Source organism: Athene noctua, chromosome 25, assembly GCF_965140245.1.
Source record: "Athene noctua chromosome 25, bAthNoc1.hap1.1, whole genome shotgun sequence".
Lineage (NCBI taxonomy): Eukaryota > Metazoa > Chordata > Aves > Strigiformes > Strigidae > Athene > Athene noctua.
In genome coordinates, this window is record NC_134061.1 from 8300948 (window position 1) to 8320552 (window position 19605).

At 54.7% G+C, this 19605-nt stretch overlaps 1 protein-coding gene across 5 annotated transcripts in view; it reads right to left on the bottom strand.

Annotated features, from left to right (window-relative positions):
* Window positions 1–1564: 1564 nt before the first annotated feature.
* LOC141970476 (hydrocephalus-inducing protein homolog) overlaps window positions 1565–19605 on the bottom strand; it is a 150349-nt gene continuing 132308 nt past the window's right edge. For 3 of the 5 annotated variants that reach the window (XM_074927120.1, XM_074927119.1, XM_074927118.1), the window contains exons 68-88: window positions 19384–19602; window positions 18020–18180; window positions 17072–17184; window positions 14848–15094; window positions 14104–14316; window positions 13290–13428; window positions 12795–12960; window positions 12261–12408; window positions 10796–11003; window positions 10310–10531; window positions 9595–9764; window positions 9207–9405; window positions 8872–9030; window positions 8079–8359; window positions 7513–7732; window positions 6108–6320; window positions 4618–4781; window positions 4162–4312; window positions 3508–3738; window positions 2664–2888; window positions 1565–2179 (exon numbers count right to left, since the gene is read on the bottom strand). In XM_074927120.1, coding sequence (XP_074783221.1) covers window positions 1703–2179; window positions 2664–2888; window positions 3508–3738; window positions 4162–4312; window positions 4618–4781; window positions 6108–6320; window positions 7513–7732; window positions 8079–8359; window positions 8872–9030; window positions 9207–9405; window positions 9595–9764; window positions 10310–10531; window positions 10796–11003; window positions 12261–12408; window positions 12795–12960; window positions 13290–13428; window positions 14104–14316; window positions 14848–15094; window positions 17072–17184; window positions 18020–18180; window positions 19384–19602 — 4326 coding nt within the window. In that variant the 3' untranslated portion in view covers window positions 1565–1702. Of the gene's footprint in view, window positions 2180–2663; window positions 2889–3507; window positions 3739–4161; window positions 4313–4617; window positions 4782–6107; window positions 6321–7512; window positions 7733–8078; window positions 8360–8871; window positions 9031–9206; window positions 9406–9594; window positions 9765–10309; window positions 10532–10795; window positions 11004–12260; window positions 12409–12794; window positions 12961–13289; window positions 13429–14103; window positions 14317–14847; window positions 15095–17071; window positions 17185–18019; window positions 18181–19383; window positions 19603–19605 lie in introns of those variants that run through there. The other 2 variants (XR_012635192.1, XM_074927122.1) reach the window with 2 other exon arrangements.

Consider the following 19605-nt stretch of genomic DNA (forward strand, 5'->3'; position numbering starts at 1 on the left):
CTCCCAGCAGCAGCCAAGGAGCACGTGCTGAATTATCCCGAGGCTGGAGTTATGAGGACTGTGCAGCACATCTGCCACAATGCACCCTTAAGAAACTATTCCTATAAAGAAGAGAGAAAAAAGAGCAAAAGTGGAACACACAGAACAGGAGGGGCTGCCTGGGTGGGATTTGTACCTGAGCAAACACTCACCCCATCCCAAGAGCCATTTCCTCTGCCCCCCACGTACACCCTCCCATGCAGGACCCTTCAGGTCAAGGCACACGGCTCCCACCCCACAGCCCCCCCACGTCTCCCGCTGAACCACAGCAGAGTGGCTCCATCCCCACGTCACTGGCTGCCAGGAGTGGCTGGCTGCTCCCCTGACAGGCTCAACAGAGCCGCCTCTCCCACCCGCAACTCCTCCTCCGGCTTGGATGGTCGCTCCCAGCCCTGCGCTGGGCTGTCTCCTGAGGAAATGCTTCAGATCTCCATGAGTTGAGCTCTCGGGCAGTGCCTGGAGAGGACACCATGCTTCCTAGGCAAAGCTGTGGAGTGGAGCAGAGCAGCACAAAGCACCCCGACCAGCACAAGATGCACAGAGAACACAGACGGGAAGCACTAGAAGCCATGCCAGCACATGCCTTTGCCTAGGATGCTCTGAAAGGAAGGCCCGAGCTCTGCCGAAAACAAGAGCGGTGCAGCAAGAACTAAAGGCAGCACCCAACAATTGGGGGTGACAGTGGGCGCTTCCCAGCCCTGCAGCCGGGACCGAGCACAGGACAAGCTCGGGCAAGATGAATCCAGGTGATGAATCCAGGATGATGCCAGATGGGCCCTGGATAATGGCCAAGGCCACCCCAGCGCCAGCTGCTGCCCCCGCTGCAGCTCCTGCCCGCTGCCCCACGAGACCCTCATGTCCCCCAGCCACAGTCACAGAGGCGGCTGCCTCCACAAGTGTCGCAGCAGCACGAGCACCGGTCTCCAAGGAGTGTCTGAAGTCCCACTACTCAGGCGTTTCTTCCACGCAGTGCTGGGCAGCGGCACCCACCGCCAGACCGAGGGTGCTCTCCGGCACGACTCCCACCCTGGGACACGTGCTCCGAACCGGCGGGTCCCCAGTTGTGCCCAGGCACTGACGGGCTCGGAGATAATATTCAGTGGCCGGTAACACGGGGATGGGAGACATGGAGCAGCCCCAGGGCGCCGTCCCCTGCCAAGGTCACCACGCCGCCCGAGTCCTCTCCCTGAGCTCCCGCGCCTGCAGCCTCCCCGGTGCCCCAGCTCCCGTGGGGGAGCAGGGCCGGTCTCCTCCTGCGGGCAGCTCCACCGAGCATGGCGGGGCCCACCCGAGCAGCACGGGCCGGCTCCTGCCACCCCGAGCCCCCCCTGCCAGGCCCTCCCCGGGGCGCTGGGCCGGCCTCCACCCCCTGGCCCGACCACGGGACCCCTCTGCCATGCTGCAGAGCGTTCCGCGCAGCGCAGAGGCCGCCTGCTGCCACCTCAGCCCCAGTGCCATCGGCCCCGCCAGATTTACTCCAAAGCAAGCAGGTTTAGTCCAAAACCAGTGCGTTCAGTCCAAAACGTTTATTACAAAGCCAGCAGGTATAATGCAAAGGGAAGGGGGTTTGTCCAGAGCAACCGCTGCAGCGGTAACTGCGCCCTCGGGTCACACCCCAAAGGCTGCGGCCTTGAGCCCGAGGGGCTCCCGGGGCCGGCACAGGTCACTTCTGAGGGGGGAGGCCTTGGAGGTAGTAGACCCAGGAGACACCCCCCACCCCAGGACAGGACACCACCATCTTGCTGGTGATGGGGGCTGCACCAGGGGCCAGGCCACCCTCGAAGGAGATGGAGAGGGAGGTGGTCTGCTTGGAGTGCAAGCTCTCAGGGGCCCTGAGAGTGAAGGCCGGGTGCTCCACCCGGTACTGGAAGGCCATGGGCTGCAGGAAGACATTCTTGAAGGAGATGGAGGTGGTGCCGCCAGCCTGGATGGTGAAGGGGCCCTGGGACTTGGGGGGGAGGGCCAAGCCAAAGAGAGGGATGCTGTATTCCCCACCAAGCAGGGAGGAGAGCTGCAGCATGGCCCTGGCTTCACCCAGCTGGCAGGGCTCAAAGGTCACGTCCACACTCACCTCTGAGCCTCCTGGGCTGGCAGGGGCCACACTGATGGTCTTCTCCGTCATGAAGTTGGCACAGTTGGTCTGCACAGCGGAGAGAAGAGAGAATGGGGGGGGGGGGGGGTGGGGGGTGGTGTCACAAAAGCAAAACCAGCATCTTGGGAAGAAACAGAAGGTCCCCACCCTCACATTGGCCAGGGTCCCTGTCCCTTGCCTGTCACTGTGCCTGTCCCCCCCACCCCCTGCCCGTGAGGAATGGCCATCAGGAATGTCCAATGTGCCCAGCAGGGACAACACTGTACCCAAGCTCTGGGGGACCTTAAACCCCAGCCCTGGTGTGGGCCATGCGACCTGCAAGAGCAGCCCCAGCAAGGGCAGCAGAGAACATCTGCAAGCGAAGACAGGCCGGCTGGGGACAAGCCCAGCATTGGTGGGGAGACACGCAGGCTCACGTGGCCACCCCAGCTCTGCCAGGCCAAGATAGAGGGGCAGGATCCCTTGACAGAGAGGGCTGATGCTGGCCAGATGAGCTGCCTCCCAGCAAGGGCCCAGGGCAGGCTGGGGTCACCTGGAGGTGGTAGTTGGTCTTCTGCCGTGTGTAATTCATTATTTTGGTGGTGATGGTCTGACTAGAGCCCAGTGTGGTGCAGAAGTAGAGGGGCTTCTCTAGCCTGCTCACGGTGGCTTTCAGGTGCAGGTTGTAGTAGCAAGAGCCCAAGTCGCTGCTCCGGAGCACCAGGCGCCCGGTGCTCTCACCCACTTTTAGGGGCTGGTACTCAAAGACAAGATCAGCCTGGGAGGAACAAAAGGAGAAGCCACTGGGTCAGGCAGAGATGGGGAAGGCAGGGCCTGCAACGGAGGAAATCTGTTCCTGGTGTGCTCCAGCAGTGCTGGAAGGCAGCCCAGCACCCTCCCTTGCTCCAGGTCCCGCTCTCTGGGGCAGAGCCTTGCTACATCTCGGGGACAGTTCGCGCAGGGGACCATCCCCAACAGCTCAGAGCCCTCCAGCACTATCCCAGAAGCTTCCCACCCTAAGATGCCCCTCTACTCCCCCAGGGCACAAAACACCTTTCGATCCAGGCTGCAAACTCCCTGCCAGTGGGGTGAGGTATGTCCTGCAGCCACTCTAAACTGAAAATACCCACACTAAATACAGAGCCTGTGGCACAAGGACCTGCCCCGTGAGGTCTGATGGGAGCATCTCACAAGGGGTAGCATGGCAGACTCCACCGGCACAGGGCAATTCCCACTGGGGATCTTCTCACATGCTGCTTCCCCTCCAGATTATTAGCAGGTGGGAGCGGTCACCCTTGGGAAGAAGCCCCAGATAGTTCACGCAGGGCATCACCCCTCAGCACCACCCACTCCCAGAAAGGCTGCAGGAGAGCACACTGCATGAGCTTTGCTCCTACCTCCGACTGCGCAGGAACAGTGAAATGTGGGGGAACACTGACATCGGGCACTTTGCAACCTACAGCAAACGTCACCGGGACAGGCAGAGGGTTGTCCACCTTGATGGTGGCAGACGCTCTCTGCCGAACTGCGGAGGTCACTTCAACAGTGCTGATGGGTCCCGAAGCGGTGGCCTTGAAAGTCACCATGTAGAACAAGTACTCCTTGGTCTCCTCGTTGAGGAAAGTCACCTGAATCGGAGAAAAAGGGCAGCGCTGGTCATTCTGCACATAAAAATATACCAGCTGTGCTGAAGCCAGCCTCAAGAGCGCCCCAAGCTCAGCACCCTGCTTCCAAGAACGGCCGTAAGCAGCCACCGAGGAAGAGTGCGAGGCTGCGGAGAGTGTGTGGTGTTTCTACTTGATACTCCCCTGACTGCCCATTGCTTCCAGCTCACCAGTGTCCTGGCCCACCTGTGTTTAGCAGCCCCCAGTGCGACCCTCGCAGAGACTGACAGGTGAGTGGGGGGTGTGGAGAGATGCCTGCTGTTCAGTACCCACCCAGGACACCTACAGTCCCACCAGTGGGCACGGGGAGGTATGAGAGCAGGTGTGTAGCTTCTCAGGGAGCCAAGAGCTCCTTGGAAGGCCCCACAGCCCCGTGTCTGTGCCTACCATTGCATTAAAGACTCCTTCCTTGTAGGAGAGGAAGGTGAGCTTGTAGTCCTTCTTGGCAGAGCCTGGCACATCAATGTATTCCAGCCCCTGCAGCACAGAACTGCTTTCCAGGTTTTCTGGCTTGAGCATGTCCACCACCACGAGGAACCTGTGGGAGAGAAGGATGCAGTGAAGGTCAACAGGAAGGACTCCCACAGGACGCCACTTGTGTTGGGGTACAACCCAGCCCCTCTTCTCCTCAGTGCCCCCGAGGGAGCCAGCTCTCATCCACCTGGGAGGAACAGGACAGATCTGCATAGGCAGAGCGTGGCTGGTGTGATCCCAGACACCTACAGCCAGAAATGGCCAAGTAGAGTGAAAAGCTTGCAGGAAGGTGCTTCCAGGCAGTGGGAAGCTCTTCCTTGTGCCACTGCAGGATTGCTGATGGGATGAGACTTCCTGGGCTGGACTCACCTCTGTGGTCTGTTCAGCCAGTTGGAGACAGGAATGAGCTCAGTGTAGGAAGTCCTACAGGGCACCTGCTGGAAAATGGTCCCTGAACACTTTGGGGTCTCAGCAGTCCCTTGCAGGAGGTAGTACAAGCCTGTCCCATCTGGCAGTGGGAAATAGAGGGAGCCCTAGAGATAAGAAATAGCGTAAGTGAGCTCTCCTGCTCTCTGCCTGGACCAGTTACTGGCTCTCCAGCACACCTGGACAGTCCCATGTCTCAGGCTACCACCTGAGCAGCTTTGGGCAGGTCCAGCTGGCAGAGCTGTGATTGCAGCCCCGTGTCCTGCGCTGGTGGAGATGGCAATGTCGTACCTGCTGGGGCTGGCACAGCCACAGGACACGGGCAGCATGTCTGGTTAGAGCAAGGACACAGCGGCCCTGCAGCAGAGCTGCTCTGACCATCCTAACACCCCTTTCCCTGGGCACATCAGCTGCCAGCCCTGTGCTCATGCAGGGACAGCCATGCTAAGGGGGTGGCAGTCCCTGCTAAGCTCGACTGCCCCAGCATTACTGCCTGTCAGCTGGAACGGCAGGGTCCCACCAGCCAGGGTGGGCCATGGGAAGTTCATATCTGGTCCTCATTTTGGGTGCCAGTGGGTCACAGCCACTCTCCTCTGCCTCCAGGGCAGCTAAAAACTGTGGGACTCTTCATGCAGGGCTGTACATTAAAGAGATGCTGAGCGTGTGCAACCCCACAGGGCACAGATCTGCTGAAGCACCCTGGAGACTGCACCCATAGGTCCTCCACTCAGGCCTAAATTCTGGCGTGGTAGAAGGTCAGCTGGAGTGGGACAAGGACCCCAGCAGCTCCAGCACCCCAGAGCACTTCTGCACTGACCCTCTTGATTTAAGAGCTTGCCCCTGGTCTGCCCATGTGACCAGAGGGGCCAGTCACCCCCATCTGCCCAGCCCCAGACCTGCAGGAAGGGCTCTTTCCAAAGCTCCTGAAGAAGATGTCAAGAGAGATCTCAGTGTCATTTCCCACCTGGCTGCTCATGGCCAGGGGGCCACTGAGAAATGGCAGGGCAGCTTCTCCCCTCTAGTTCCCTGTGTGCTGTAAAAGGGCCCCCGCAGGGCAGTGCAGGCAGAAGTGGTCATGCCCAGGGTGTGGGGAGCCTGTGCAGCCCACAAGGCTGAGCACGAGGGTCTCTGAGCCCCCCTCAGCTGCACAGGCAATGACCAGGAGCTGCACAAAACAAACTTAATTTCCTGGGCCATCAGACAGCCGGGTTTTTTAGGTTAGCTGCTCCAGTACGTTCAGTGGTCAGTCCAAACTTCCCACCTGAACTTCCCTTACTCCTGGCCTTTAGCCACCAAGAAACCCAGCTTCCAGCATAGGATTTCAGGATAATTTCTGTTCATGGGGGACCTCTGAAGGTCATCTCATCCAACCTCCTGCCCAAAGCAGCGAGGGTCACGCTCTGAGGGTCAGTGTGCTGGCACAACTCACATACCTGATGCTTCTTGTTCTCAGAGCTCATGGTTAGGGGTTCGTAAGTGATCGTGTAGGGCTTGTTTTGCTGACTGGCCTCTAGATGGAAAAATTCAGGCCCTTTCCAGTGTTGCCCCTCAATGACAGTTTGCACGGTGCAGTCCTTATTGCTCGGGTTGGACAGGAGGATGGTCTGGCTGTGCTTCTCGCGCACGGCACACGTGAAAGTCAGTGTCTGCAACAGGACCACAGAGGCTGCTTGGTCACGGCGAGGAACACTTTCCACTCTGACTAGCTTTATGCACAGGTGTCCTGGTTCAGCTAAGATAGGTTTAAGTTTCCCCAGCAGTGGGGAGGGGGCTCTAGCTGGGTTATTCAATACCATGCTGATGTCAGGTCACGGCGCCCAAGTGCAGGAAGAGCATTGGGACGGTTTTTGTTCATCGTCACTACCCTTCACTGCTCTATCCTTGTGGTATATCTCTTGTCCTGTTCATTGTTATTACAGTTTATTGTTATTGCTATTGTTGTTGTTCGGTTTATTATTTGTTACACTGTTGTATTAAATTTTTCCCTATCCCAACCCCGGGGTTTGTATCTCACTCCCTGCCCCGTCCGGTCCGAGGGTGGGGGAGGGACAACGACTGCGGGGTCTCTGGTCCCGGCAGGGCCTAAACCACCAAACAGGGAACAGCTTTTCCTTGTCATATGCAAAATTTCCATTTGAGCCATAGTTTTCAGGGTAAATCAAATTGTTGGTTCTTAGAGAAGGTAGAGGAACAAGTCTCTTGCATGCTGGGTGAAGGGGGCTGCCGCCTCCCTAGGAGGGGAGAAAGAAAATTGGAAGCCCTGGAAGGTTCTCTCTCCTGTGCAAGGACAAGACCTGCAGCTGCGCAACCCCTTCGTGTTCAGACTGATGAGCAGCTCCAGACTGTCTCTTGGGAGCAAGAGCCAATACCTCCCAGCCGCACCCTCCTGCAAGGCCCGTGAGGGCCAGGAGTCCTCCACACAGCACCCCTGTGCCCCAGGAGCTGGGTGCAGATGCCTTTCTCACTCCTCACTCCCCTGCCCCGACAGGGAGGAAAAGTCTGGCTGTGGGTGTGATATTATGGCTATAGCTAGGTGGCTCTCTGGGGTCGGGGGGTCTCAGAAAAACCCTGCAGGGTGTCCCCATGGCAAGGGTGCTGCAGGGCAGAGCCAGGACAGCTGAGGTGCTCACTGGAGAAGCAGTACCTTGAATAGGGGAGGAAGGCAACTACAGGGCTCACAGATTCCTGCCCAGGGGTTTTCTCAGCTCTCTGGGACACCCAGGCAGGATGACAGGCAGAAGTGACTCTATGCCCCTAAGATCCCTCCATTCCTGCCCTAGGAGAGATGTGGTGCAAATGGTGGGGTAAGGGGGGACCCGCCCTGTCTGTTCCCGTTACCTCTTTGGACATAGGGGTCTCTGTGCAGCATCCTGCCAGGGTAAGCCGGAGCGGCTCACTGCCCTCGATGAAGCAGTGCAGGCCCTCGCACTGGATAGCACGGCTCAGCTTAGAGGGGCGGAAGGTCACAATGAAGGGGATGTCCATTCCTGGGGAGATGTAACCCTTTGTGGGGCTGATAGAGAAATCTGGCTTGAAGCTCTTGATGTCCCACTTAAACCTTGCCAAGGAAAGCACAAGGACAGAAAGGAACAATTAGCAACCGGGAGGCTACGAACACAGTGTGACGTTTCTAATCCTCTTGGGGGCTTTCCCACAGGACCTCGGGCAGGGTGCTGAGCCACCTGGCACTAAGGCTTCAGGTTGGGCAGGACTCAGCTGCACCCATCTGTAAACAAGCTTTTGGTTGTACCCCTTGCTGACTTCCAGGGCCTGACTGCACAGCCTTGGCTACACAACTCCCCACTGGAATGGAAAAGCAGAGGGCAACTCTCTGGGCAAGCTACAGCTCCATCCAACCCTCACCCAAGCTCTCAGCCCTCAGAGAGGACAGGGTTTGGCATTACTTGACTCCTATGTCGCCCGTGTTCTGCATGATGAGGTGCCGGGATGTGTAGCTCTGCTGCACCACCGCTCCGAAGCTGAGGTGATCCTGGTCCAAGCTCACGCGGATTCCCTGGCAGGAGCCCTGCACCATGAAGAGGGAGCGCACCAGGCCGCTGCACTCCAACATCACTTCTTCGGTGAATGGCTGGATGCGGCACTTTGGGGAGAAGGTCACTTCCACTTTACAGGTCTGTCCTTTGGGCTTCAGACTTAGTTCATCGGTGGGCTTCAAGCAGAGAACCTGCCCAAAGAAATGAGTGGAGACTACTTCATCTGGCAACTGAGCTGTGAAGACTCCATAGAGTCTTCCCATTCCTGTTCTATTCCCATCAACACTGCCCCAGTCCTACTCATTCCCAGGGACGCATCCCCAGCTACCAAAGGAATTTTCCTGAGACATGTGCATCTGGCCATGGTGAGCTGGACTACATCTTCCAAAGTAATTTCACTTGATCTCCAAGAGAGCTGTAACTCTTGGTCTTAAAAGACTACTTTACCATACTTTAATATACATGGCTGCATCCTAACATATGTGTCTGAAACAGATGAGGAACGGTACCTTCTTCTCACTTCTGGTTATGAGGGGAGTCCTGACACCTGGCTCAGATGAAGCATTCATGCTGCCCAGCAGGGAGGACAGGACAGCACACAACTGTAATTAGCTACTAGCTCTCACCCAGAGCAGCTCACAGGTACCCACAGGCACTCCTGGAGGCACGGCAAAGCGCTCTCCAGTGAAGGAAGGGGCCTTACCCCAGCTTCCTGCAGCTCTGCCATGATGGACTTGAGACTGAGCTTAAAAGTGAGAGGAGCAGCACTGTTGTTGGCTATGGTGACAATCTTCTTCACCGTCTGTCCGATGGAGAGGGCTCCCAGCTTCACCACCTTTCCTCGTGGTTCCACAACATCAACCTAAGGCAGGAGGGATTAATATAAAGCAAAGGGAAAGAAGGAGAAAAGGTTTTCTGACACCTTTGCGGCAGAAAACTAACAAATGTTAGGCTGGGGAAGAGATAAGGAAAATGAGTGAGAAAGCCGTGCCCGCAGTCTACGCCACCTGGGGTTTTAGGATTTGGATTTCATCTCACCTTCATTTCCGTGCCCCTTCCTCGAACCTCAACAGTTTGCTGGCAAAGACCATTGATTTCAAAAGGGATGAGCTCATGGTAAGACGCAATCTCTCTGGGACAGAAAGTGATGGGCACCTCCACTCTCCCTCTTGGGCGTAGGACATACCCTGGGAAGTCCACATGCAGGTGTGCGGTGCTGGTGAACAAGCAGCTCAGTCTGGCAGGAAGCAGAGCAGAGAGGAGCAGAGGTGTCACAAGACTGTGTGTGCTCAGGTGACAACATCATGGCAAGTTAGGGCTCTCCTGTCTCCTCTCCCTGCATCCTCAGGATGTCACCCACAGTGCTCACGAGGACATGGACCAGGCACATGCTAAGCAAGGGCCGAAGGAGTGTGTGAAGGCCTACCTCACATCCTTATCTGCCTGGTTCGTGATGACGAGGGTCTGACGGGAAGGTGCCATCCCAGCGTGGTAGATGAAGCAAGTTCCAAAGTTGAGTCTGGTAGTGGAGAAGTGCACAGTGGGCACTACCACAGTGGCCAGAAATACGCAGGTAAACGTGGGGCCCTTGTTGATCTGGTGAGGAGAAAGACAGCGTGAGCCTGCTGAAGAATGGGAACTACAACTGCAAACACCAGAGATGGCCAAGGAAGAGGATGGGGGGCAGCTGGCTGAACTGACCATAAGGAAAAGCAAGTGCCAAAAGACCCCAGAATGGAAATAGAAGGTAGAAGTCCAAGAGGGAATGGGTTTTTGGAGAGTTGTGGCCCTGCTTTGTGCAGCTACATGCTGGCAGGACCTTTCTGTGCCGTGTGACCAGCGCAGCAGAGGCCGGGCAAGGAGAACCAGCTCTCCACACACATATAGGACACCCCCGGATTAGGGGCAGAGAGGGCCTGGGGAATGTGCCCTGCCACAAAAGCGCTTCCCAAGGTCATTCTGGGTAAGCACTTATTAAAATACTCCCTTCAGAAGCTGCCAGGCTCTTTATTTCAGCAGCAGGAACCTCTTTGCCTCGTTTGGTCTCTTCAGTGACAGAGCTCACCCCTAGCTCTGGGCTCCTGCTGCCAAGCTGCTGCATAGGGAAAGCAAAGGTCCCGTATTAAACCCTCGTGCCTCACCTGCAGCGTCAGCTCTACATCTTTTAAAGAGCACATCTTCTGTGGGTGAAAAGCCAGCTGGGTCTCTGCTTTCCCCTCTGCGTGCACGACGCCCATCTGAGGGGTGACAGTAAGGACCTGCTTACAGGCTGCGGGGCCACTCAGTTCCCAGGAGAAGGTGAAGCTGAAGTTGCTGTTATTGTGGATGCTGAAGAGATGCTGGACGTTCTCGTTCAGCTGTACCTGCAAGGAAAAGGCGGTGAGGACTGGGGGTTAGAGCAGGTGCAAAGTGTCAGCTGGCTCAACAAGTGCTCCTCCCTAACGTCCTCCTGCATCTTTTGTATTCAGCTAATGACCTGTGTGAAAGATCAATCTCCCTCCCTCTAGAGACCCATAAATGAAGAAAAACATTCCCTTGTGTTCAAATGTCTCTGTGAAGCTCCTGGTTCAGGCCCAACCTTGCAGGCCTTTGTGGGGCAAATGGTTCAGTGAAGCAGTGCTGCTCACCTCCTTGAAATCAATGACGTTGATCTCCTGTGCACTGAGCTCCGTGACACAGCCGTCGCTGTCCTCACACCTGACAGACGTGTGCACGCTATAGCTGGTGGCCTTGATATTCAAGGAGAGGGGCTGGGTCTTCCTCTTGACATCGCACTTGACGTTGAAGACTGCCTCTCCTTCTAGTGTTGGTGTGAAGAAGACTGTAATGGGAAACCTGGCAAGAGAAGACCCTTTTTGCTCCATTCGCCATCTCTTGGCTTTCCTGGCCACATGTTGCCTCCTCTATGGGAGAGCAGCTCTGCAATGGCCCTGGTGAGGCCCCAGGCCTGGGAGAAAGCAGGAGCAGCACTCTGCGCTTCCAGGGCCTTCCACTATGGAGCAAGCCCTGGTCAGCCCTGTTTAGGGTACGATGATCCCATGCAATGAAATGCCAGAGGATACAACAACAAGGCAGCAAACCCTGAGCTAACGCTGACCTTACTTCCCTGCCCACGTGCTGTAGGCCACCCCCGGGTCGAGACCTCAGACACAGAGGAGGGCACTCGTGGAGACCCCCAGTCTCTTCGATCTATATGACAAGGGTAAGTAACATCCTCTTTGCCAAGAGCAGTCGTCCAGCTCCCCTGACAGCAGCACAACATGGGTGCTACCAAACTGCCTCTTGGTAATTTCTGTGGGTAATTTCTGGGTATGTGATCAAAACCAAACAAACTACAGAGATTTAAGGAATTACGACTTCTCAGGTGAGCCACAGTAACTGATACAGGATGCTCTCTTGCACTCTGTGGCAAGCCAAAATTCAGCATCTTTTAAGACACAGCAAAGCTGCCTGGAGCTAACGTGTTCTCCTTACACCCTGGCAGGCTGGGAGTGGACACAGGGACATCCACGATGGATCACCAAATGAGTTGGTGACCTCTTTTATACTGCTTGAACTCACAATCATGTCTGAGTGCAAGTCATGGCTGCAGTTTACAAGAAAAGAGCATCTGTCTTCTGACAGGTGATCCTGCAAAACACAGCTAGTCTCCTAAGCCTGTTGCTGTCCCCCACTATGGGCTCAAATGTTGCCTGCAGTGCTGCTTCTGTGCTTTGCTGCTCTTGGCCCTGCACCAACTGTGCGTGGTGGGCTTTGTCACTACAGAGAGAAGACCTTGCCCACTTAGAGCTGTTGGCTCAGGGGTCACAGGGGTAATGCCCCCAAACATGCTTTTGTCATCACAACTAGAAGATCCAAAGCCTGAATTTCTCCAGGAAAGGGGCCTAGAAGACTGGGGTAACGCCAGCACAGCCACTTTATGGAGAAACCTGCAGTTTTGTGGTGTCCCCATTGGGAAGGAACGAAACAAGGCAGATGGATGCTATTGCTGAGAGTCACCTGGTGACTGCAGAGGGGAGAAAGCCTCAAAGCAAAAGGAAAATGCAGCATTTGGGATGCAGGAGAGGGAATCTGGCCTGTGAGACCCGTTACCTTGAGAGAGGAGCGATGGAGCCTTCCAAGGGCTCTATTTTCATGGAGGCATTGCATCCCTCTGAGAAGAGAGAGCTTTCTCTGAAAGCAAAGCTGAAGGCTTCCTTCTCACTGTTGATTATAGTGATAGTCTGGTGTACCTCATGCCCTGGGGAGAGAACAAAGCAGCTGCTGAAAACCTATGGTTCCTCCGGCCACCAGAGCACTTCTGCCCACTGTGAGCCCAGAAGGCAATCTGTAGCAAGGAGCATTGCCTACAGCATGGCACGCTCAGGATGCCAACACGGAAACATACTTCTGACCCCCTGGGCTCCCCTGCATCACCCCCAAAACCCCTCTTGGGAACAGCCCCAACCACATGCCATGTCCTGGACACACACCTTCCCCCCTTCCCCTTCCTCGTACACTTGGGTGCCAGGAGCTGGATGATCCGCTCACAAGTGCCCGTTTCCATTTCCAGCTTCCTTGTTGGAGCCTGCTGAGCAACTGGAGAGGTCCACATCTGAGGGTGTAAGGTTTAACCATGGTGCTCACCAATTAACAGCGACTGGAAATTCAGGTGGGATCTGTCCAGAGTCACCAGCGGCTCAGTGGTGCTGCCCACCAAGAGGAATGGGACTGAAAAGCTCTGCTCAGGGACTGTAAAGGCCCAGAATGATTCTGTGATGCCCAGGTGCCCAGAGATGAATTCAAACTTCATCTGTGGGAGAAAGAGGCAAATGAAGGAAAGTTGCTGCCCTTGGCAGGAGAAGGGGGTGCAGTCTATACCACCAAGAAACCCCAGGAACCTCCTCCTTAGGTTGCTGTGAGCTCAGAGATAGGCTGCTGTGCCACTTACAGCCCAAAAGCATGGCAGATGTGGGGTACAGGGTGAGAACAGGTTCATGTCAGTTTGTTTACAGTGCATTCACAGGTTTCTTCATGGTCTTGGCAAGCTCACAGTGAGATGGGATGCCCAGTCAGTGTAGCCATAGCCGGTGTTAAACTGGCATACATGTGACTGGATCTACCTTAATCTTCTGCACCCACCTCTGCTTGCTTCCCTGGCTGGATGTGACCTCTCTCTGTGTGGCAGAAGAAAGCCACCTGTTCCAGTGGTGCTTCAGGGTCTTGGCAAGTCCACTGGAAAGAATATGTGGAACTGGTTGGGTTCATAACCATAAAGGTCCTGGGAACACAAAGCAAAAAGGACTACTAAGGTGGTGCTGGGACATTAGGGACTCTGTCCTGAAGCAGACATCAGGCACTGCTCATCCTCAACACTATCTGGAAGGAGTTATTTGATGCAGGGGAACAAGATTGGGAGCACAAACATTTCATCTGCTTTATAAGGGCCCTGTCTGTTTCCCAGGTGGCTACAGATTTAACAGCTATCGACAAAGAAATTCACAAGGATATAGCCAGACTCTTGTGTGCTAAAATGGTAAGATCAAGCAAAAATGGTAAAACCAAGTCCAGTAAGACTCCTTTGGAAGATGGTACTCTTGGCTGTAGTTGCAGCCTTCATTGACCATGTCTGACTGTTATCTCAAAGGAGCAAGAATGTCCCAAGGATGCTCTTCAAAGGGACAAAGGTTGTACTGGCCATATTGCACAAGGTGGGGCTACGTGGTCCTCCCAGACTGACCCATACCTTACTGAAGAGGGGGACAAAGAGAACAAAAAATTGGCCAGTTGGTCTTCAGTGACCAGCTTGTTCCAGGCCCAAAACAGGTGGCCAAGGGTCAGCAGATCACAGACAAGGTACAGATGTGCCCTGAGGCTTGGAAGAGCAGCTGGAGAGGTCTCTGGTTAAGAAGGGTGACCAGGAGATGGTCAGCAGAAGCCATGCCCACGCACTTACCTGCTGTGCCTGCCACGCACTCCAATTGCCTCAAACTCAATCACTCTTGTGTCGAGATCTAACATTGGTCCCTTCAGACCCTGCAACTCTGGGATGTGCCTTTTTGCAGTGATGTAGTCAGAGTCTTCCAGCTCAAAGTGGCAAAGTGGCATCAGGCTTCTCCCCTTCACAGCCACCTCTGGGCCCTTCTGATTTGGCCTCAGGTTAGGAATACTAGGAAGAAAGGGACCAATATTAATCAGACTAACATTTCCAGCCAGCCAGCTGCTTGTTTATCTCCTTGTGCAGCATGCAGTGTTGTACCCTCTCTCTGTGCAAGCACTGATCAGCAAATCAAACACAATTGCACTCCCCACCACAGAGGCAGTGGAGGTGAAATGGCAGAAACACAGAGACCAACTGCAGCACACAGGTTTCCATGTAGATAAGGCGGCCATGCTTGTCTGATAAGAAAGCACAGCTAGGGACTAGCTGGACCCTTGATAGTCTTTCTGGGTGTCTCATTCCAGATTTTGCATCTCTCCAGGAGCTTAGTATTTCATACAGTGTTGTGTCCCCATGTCTCCATACCTGCTTCTACCAAGGCTGGATGATCATTTGTCTTTGCTCCTGTATGTTGGTAGTTTCTGCTGCCTCACTGGGGCAGGCTGTCCCCAGGTCTGCACTCCCACCCACCCCAATCACAGGCAATACCACAACTACCCAGCAGCAGCAGACGCTGAAAAGTGCCTGGATGTTTCCTACCTGCAGAGCATACGGCTCTCAAAGTCCCCCACATACACCGGAGAGAACTTCATCTGGAAGAGCTGCTCCTGACCTGCAGGGATGGTGCCGCTGCGGGGCTCGACAGAGAATGGTGGGGTGGCACTGACGGTGTTCAGAGACGAGCTCAGGGAGGAAGAGACCTGCTCCAGAGCGTGGCCCAGCTGGCTCAAACAGCAGCTAGACTGGAGCTGCACAGAGGCACCAGAAGTGGAGGTGAGGAAACCCCCTGCGATAAAGGAAGGGGTTATAGCACAACATCTTCTTTCAAGGAGAAAATCCTTTGTTCCCAGTAACTCTGCCTCCTGCTGCAGGTGGACAGAAGGGAGCTGGCATGCACTTGGAGCACCTCTGGCCAAGGGCTTGAAGCAGGACTCCCAGGGAAGCACAGGGAGAGTGCATGGTTCGCTTTTTGCTTCTGTGTAACTGCCCGCTGAATCGTCATCCCAGAAAGTCCTGGGGACAGGTGGAAGTGAGAACAGGCACGTGGAGGGTGGGGGGTGGGGGGGCAGCAAATACCATGACAAGGCCCAGCAGAGACCCAGAGAGCTGCCTGGATTAAAACACGCCACTGAACATCACTCCTTAAAGATACTGAGATGACAGACAGGAAGCTATGTGTATGTTAGCAAATTCAGTGGGCCCAGGACTGAAGCCAACTGCTTCACTCCAGGCTGTTAAACTCTCTCCAGCTCCAGGAGTGGGGACATAGATGCAAACTTCTGCAGAATGGTTTCTGGCCAGCTTTCATTCCCAAACCATGTCCTGAAACTAACAGTAGAGAAGTCTGTGTTACAGCCCCTGGATAAATCTCTGGGTGCCATTTCATGCCTCAGTGCAGCCAGCCTCAGCGCTCAGCATTAAGGATGTGTTCATTAAGGACAGTGTTAAGTCCTGCTCCCCTGTCGCCTGCAGAATTGCTTGTTACAGGTGGTGGAGAGAAGGCCTTGGGGAACAGCGCTGCGCTGACTTTTACACCCTTTCCCCCCTTCCTCTTTGTCGGGCTTTCATAACCCAGCAGGCCAGCTTCAGCACAAGTGTGCCCTGTGCTGGGGAAGAGCCGGCGCCAGGACCCGCCGGGGAGGGAGATCAGCACGGTCAGGGCATCGAGGACTTTGGCTGAGTTCTCCCATCTTGACCATCAGGCAAGCTGCCTGTGCTAGGAAACGCACACGTTGCCAGCTCTCCTCACTCCTATTTCTGATGAGACCTCTTGGACACGCAGCCCTGTTTCCCGGCGGAACCACGCTGATCCCCAGCAGACCGTGTGCTCAGACATCGCCGCGTTACTGCGGGTTGGTGAGTCCCGGCCCTGCCCTTGAGCTCCAATGGCTGCTGTGAGCAGGGGCTCTGCCCTAGCAAACACTCCCCTGCCCGAGTTAGGAGGGTTAGTTTTCGACAGTGACGTTGCATTTTCCCTGTATCGGGAAATTGCACACAGACAGTGACTGTAGGAGGCATCGGCCTGTCGGCCCTACGCAGCCTCTGAGAAACTGCTAGGCTTTGGTGGAAAACAGGCCTTGGAAGACAGATAAGAAGCTGTTAAGTTGTGCCAAGGTGGCAGGGAAAAACAACGGACAGCTGCAACACTGAACTGTGGAAAAGGACTAAACTGTGAGAAGTTACCGCCGCATGAACAGCGCCTGAGCGAGCAGGGGATTGGTCTGCACAGCGTGTGATAGAGTGGTCTGGTGCTGATAGGAGAAAGGATTGATGGCTGCCTAATCGCTGATTTGCTAATTATGAACTAAGAGCTTTGGCGAGAGCATAAGTATGTGCTATTGTAATAATAGAGTGTCTTTCCTTTTGCACTTTAATGGAGAGTCCATGCCTCAGTCGCCACAGTGACTGCAGGTCAGCTAACTCACTGTTACACCATCGATTTTCCCCAGTCTCAGAGACTTCCCAAAGAGGTGCCCCAATGTCCCCCTTCCCAGTCCTGACCCAGCACATGGCTCTCCCCCAAGCCAGGCTCAGCTCCCGTGCAGAGCTCAAGTGTCACAGCACTCACAGGAGGCTCTGAAAGGTAGAGAGGGGGCAGGGAAAAAGTCTCCAGCTGCAGCTGGGAAGATGCTGATGAAAGTGGACGACTGGACAGGGACGAAAAAGCAATTCATGTTTTGGGGGAAGCAGCATGGTCATGTCCCTCAAGCCCTCAGCTGCCAACCAAAATGCCCTGGACACCCCGAGCTGTCACAGTCCTTACCATCTAGACTGGGTGGGAGCAGCTCCCCAGCATGGCTCACCGCCCTTTCATCCTCCATGGCCACCATCCAGGTGTATTCCAGGGCCACATTCCCTGTATTGGACAGCTGGAAACTGAAAATCAGGGAGTTAAAAAAAAAAAAAAAAGAAAAAGCCTAATAAATACAAAGTGAGAAGTAACACTGTGTGGTGGGCTCCTGACACCCCTTTCTTTATGCTGAGTAGCCTCTTCTTTCCCAGACAACTCTGCCACACCTAGATTGCTGCCCTGGGCTGCCCCAAAAGTATTTCCGAGTTTGGAATTTGCAGAGAAAGAGCAGACATGGTGCCCAGGAGACTTATTCTGGTCTTATGTCTCTGTTTCATGTTATTTTGACTGCAAACCCATCCTTGAGCAGATATGGACAGGCACCATGCAATGATAGCAAACCCACGGCTGTTCTCAGCAGAAAGGCACAGCAGAATTGAACCTCTGCTGGCAAGCCTTGGTGCGATGGCAGCCACCATCTCCTGCTTGGCTTTGTGTGCAGAGATATGGGCCCCAGCACCCAGTCACGACTTGGAAAGGATGAAACAATAAAGGATTTGTTTAAAGGGATGAAGAACAGGTGAGACTGAATGTAAAGCCCTAGAAGGGACTCAGTTCCACATGTGGGAGATCTCCAGGCCCTGGGATGTGCCAGATTATATGTGGAAGCTGAAACCTCAGACTCAGCAGGCAGAAGCATCCCCCTCCAAGGCTGATCAGCCTGCTAGAAATCAGAAGAGGTTTAATAAGTGGCTGAGCAATAAACATATCAGGGTAACCTTAGCTGGCACAGGACCATGAGTAGAAGGAAAAGCAGTGGCCACTGGTGAGCACAGCACAGCTCTGGGGAAGCAGACATGGGTCAGCCCTGGGCAAAGGCAGCCCCCACTCACGGGTCCCTGCCTGGCCTCTAGCACTCACGCGAATGTCCTTATCTGGAAGAGCAAGGTCTCCTTGAACTCAATCGTGTCCATCTTCAGCTCGAACTCGGCATAGTCAACCACAGCACTGAGGCGAAGCTCCACCTCGCGGATGCTCTCCTCCAGGACAGCGTGAGCTGGTTCTGGGTCGGTCTCGATCACCTCCAAATAGGAGAGGAAAGAATCACTGACCAGAGCCCAGAAAGCCAGGCTGAGCAGAGAATCTTCTGGCCTCTAAAATCAGCCACATATAGGGGCTAGAAAGGACCATTCCCATTTACTTCCCTCGAAAGATGACCGAATTTGACCCTTCTGCTATAGTGTTTGTTTCTATCTACTGATCAGAGCAGTCACCACCATGACTGTGAATACGCCCATGGAGACTATGACTGGGTATCAGCCCCTGTGTTTCAACCCTGTAGTGCGTCTGACCCTTTTCCTGACCCCCTATAGATCTAGCAGGCTTCCAAATCAGGATTGAGTTCCCTTGATGGAGCTCTGTGGATGGATAACCCCAAGACTGAACAAACCTAGAAAGCACCTTTTCCTTCTTGTCTCAGGAGAAAGTGCTTTCCAGATGTCGCGTGCGGGGCAACAGCCACACTCGCGGTGGCTGTGGATGGAAATTTTGGAATGGGAGTGAACTCACTAGGGAAGTCTCTGACTGCTGATGCTCTGATGGGGAAGAAGTTCAGTTTACAGGTCCTAAAACAGTTCAGAAACTAGAGAAGAACCATCACCCAAGATAAATGTGTCTGGCAATGATAGTAAAAACAAGAGTTTCTGGAGATGACACTTCTCTGGATCCTGCGTGACTGCCATACAGTACCTGGGCTGCTCCATAATGAGACATCCCACACCATAGAGAGAACACAACCAGAACCTCTGATACCAGTGTAGGCAGAGCTCAGAGCTCGCCCACAGCGTGCTGGTGGGCTAGCCAGCACACACAGAACAGCACTGGTGTTGCTCTCCACTTCAGAACAAGAGACAGAGCACAGTGGATTTAACTCCTTGTTGGTGAAAAGGTACTGAATCAGATGAAGAAATTTTAACACCATAAAATGATTCATCATAAAATGTGACCTCCCATTCAACACAGCTGCAACATTCCACTTTTGGCAGAGACCAATAGTTTGCAAGTGGCTAAACGTCTCTTGTCAAAAAGACTTCCCCATCTTGTGCGGGTGTTATCAGGCCACCGTGCATCCACCCCTCCCCTGAAATGCACTGCTGGTTAACCACACGAGTGGGTTAAATGTCAGGAGGTGGCAGGAGCTGCTTAGCCAGCAGAGATGGCGGCCTGCTGCTGTCAGCTGTTCTTCTTGTGGACGCTCGGTTAGCTTTTGCTATTGTGCTTCTTACCTTCTTCTTGACAGGCCACACGGCTGCCGGGCCCCTCGTGGCATCCACCCACTTGACGGTGCGCAGACAGTCGTCCCAGTCGGGAACCTGCTCCGGTGGCAGCTGCAGAGCGATCCGAGCCACCTTACACCTCACAGGGTGCTTTCGGAAGGCGACCGCGACGTCCGATCTCAGGGTGACTGTGATGTTCTTAGCGCAGCCAGAATGGAGGTGTCCCACCTA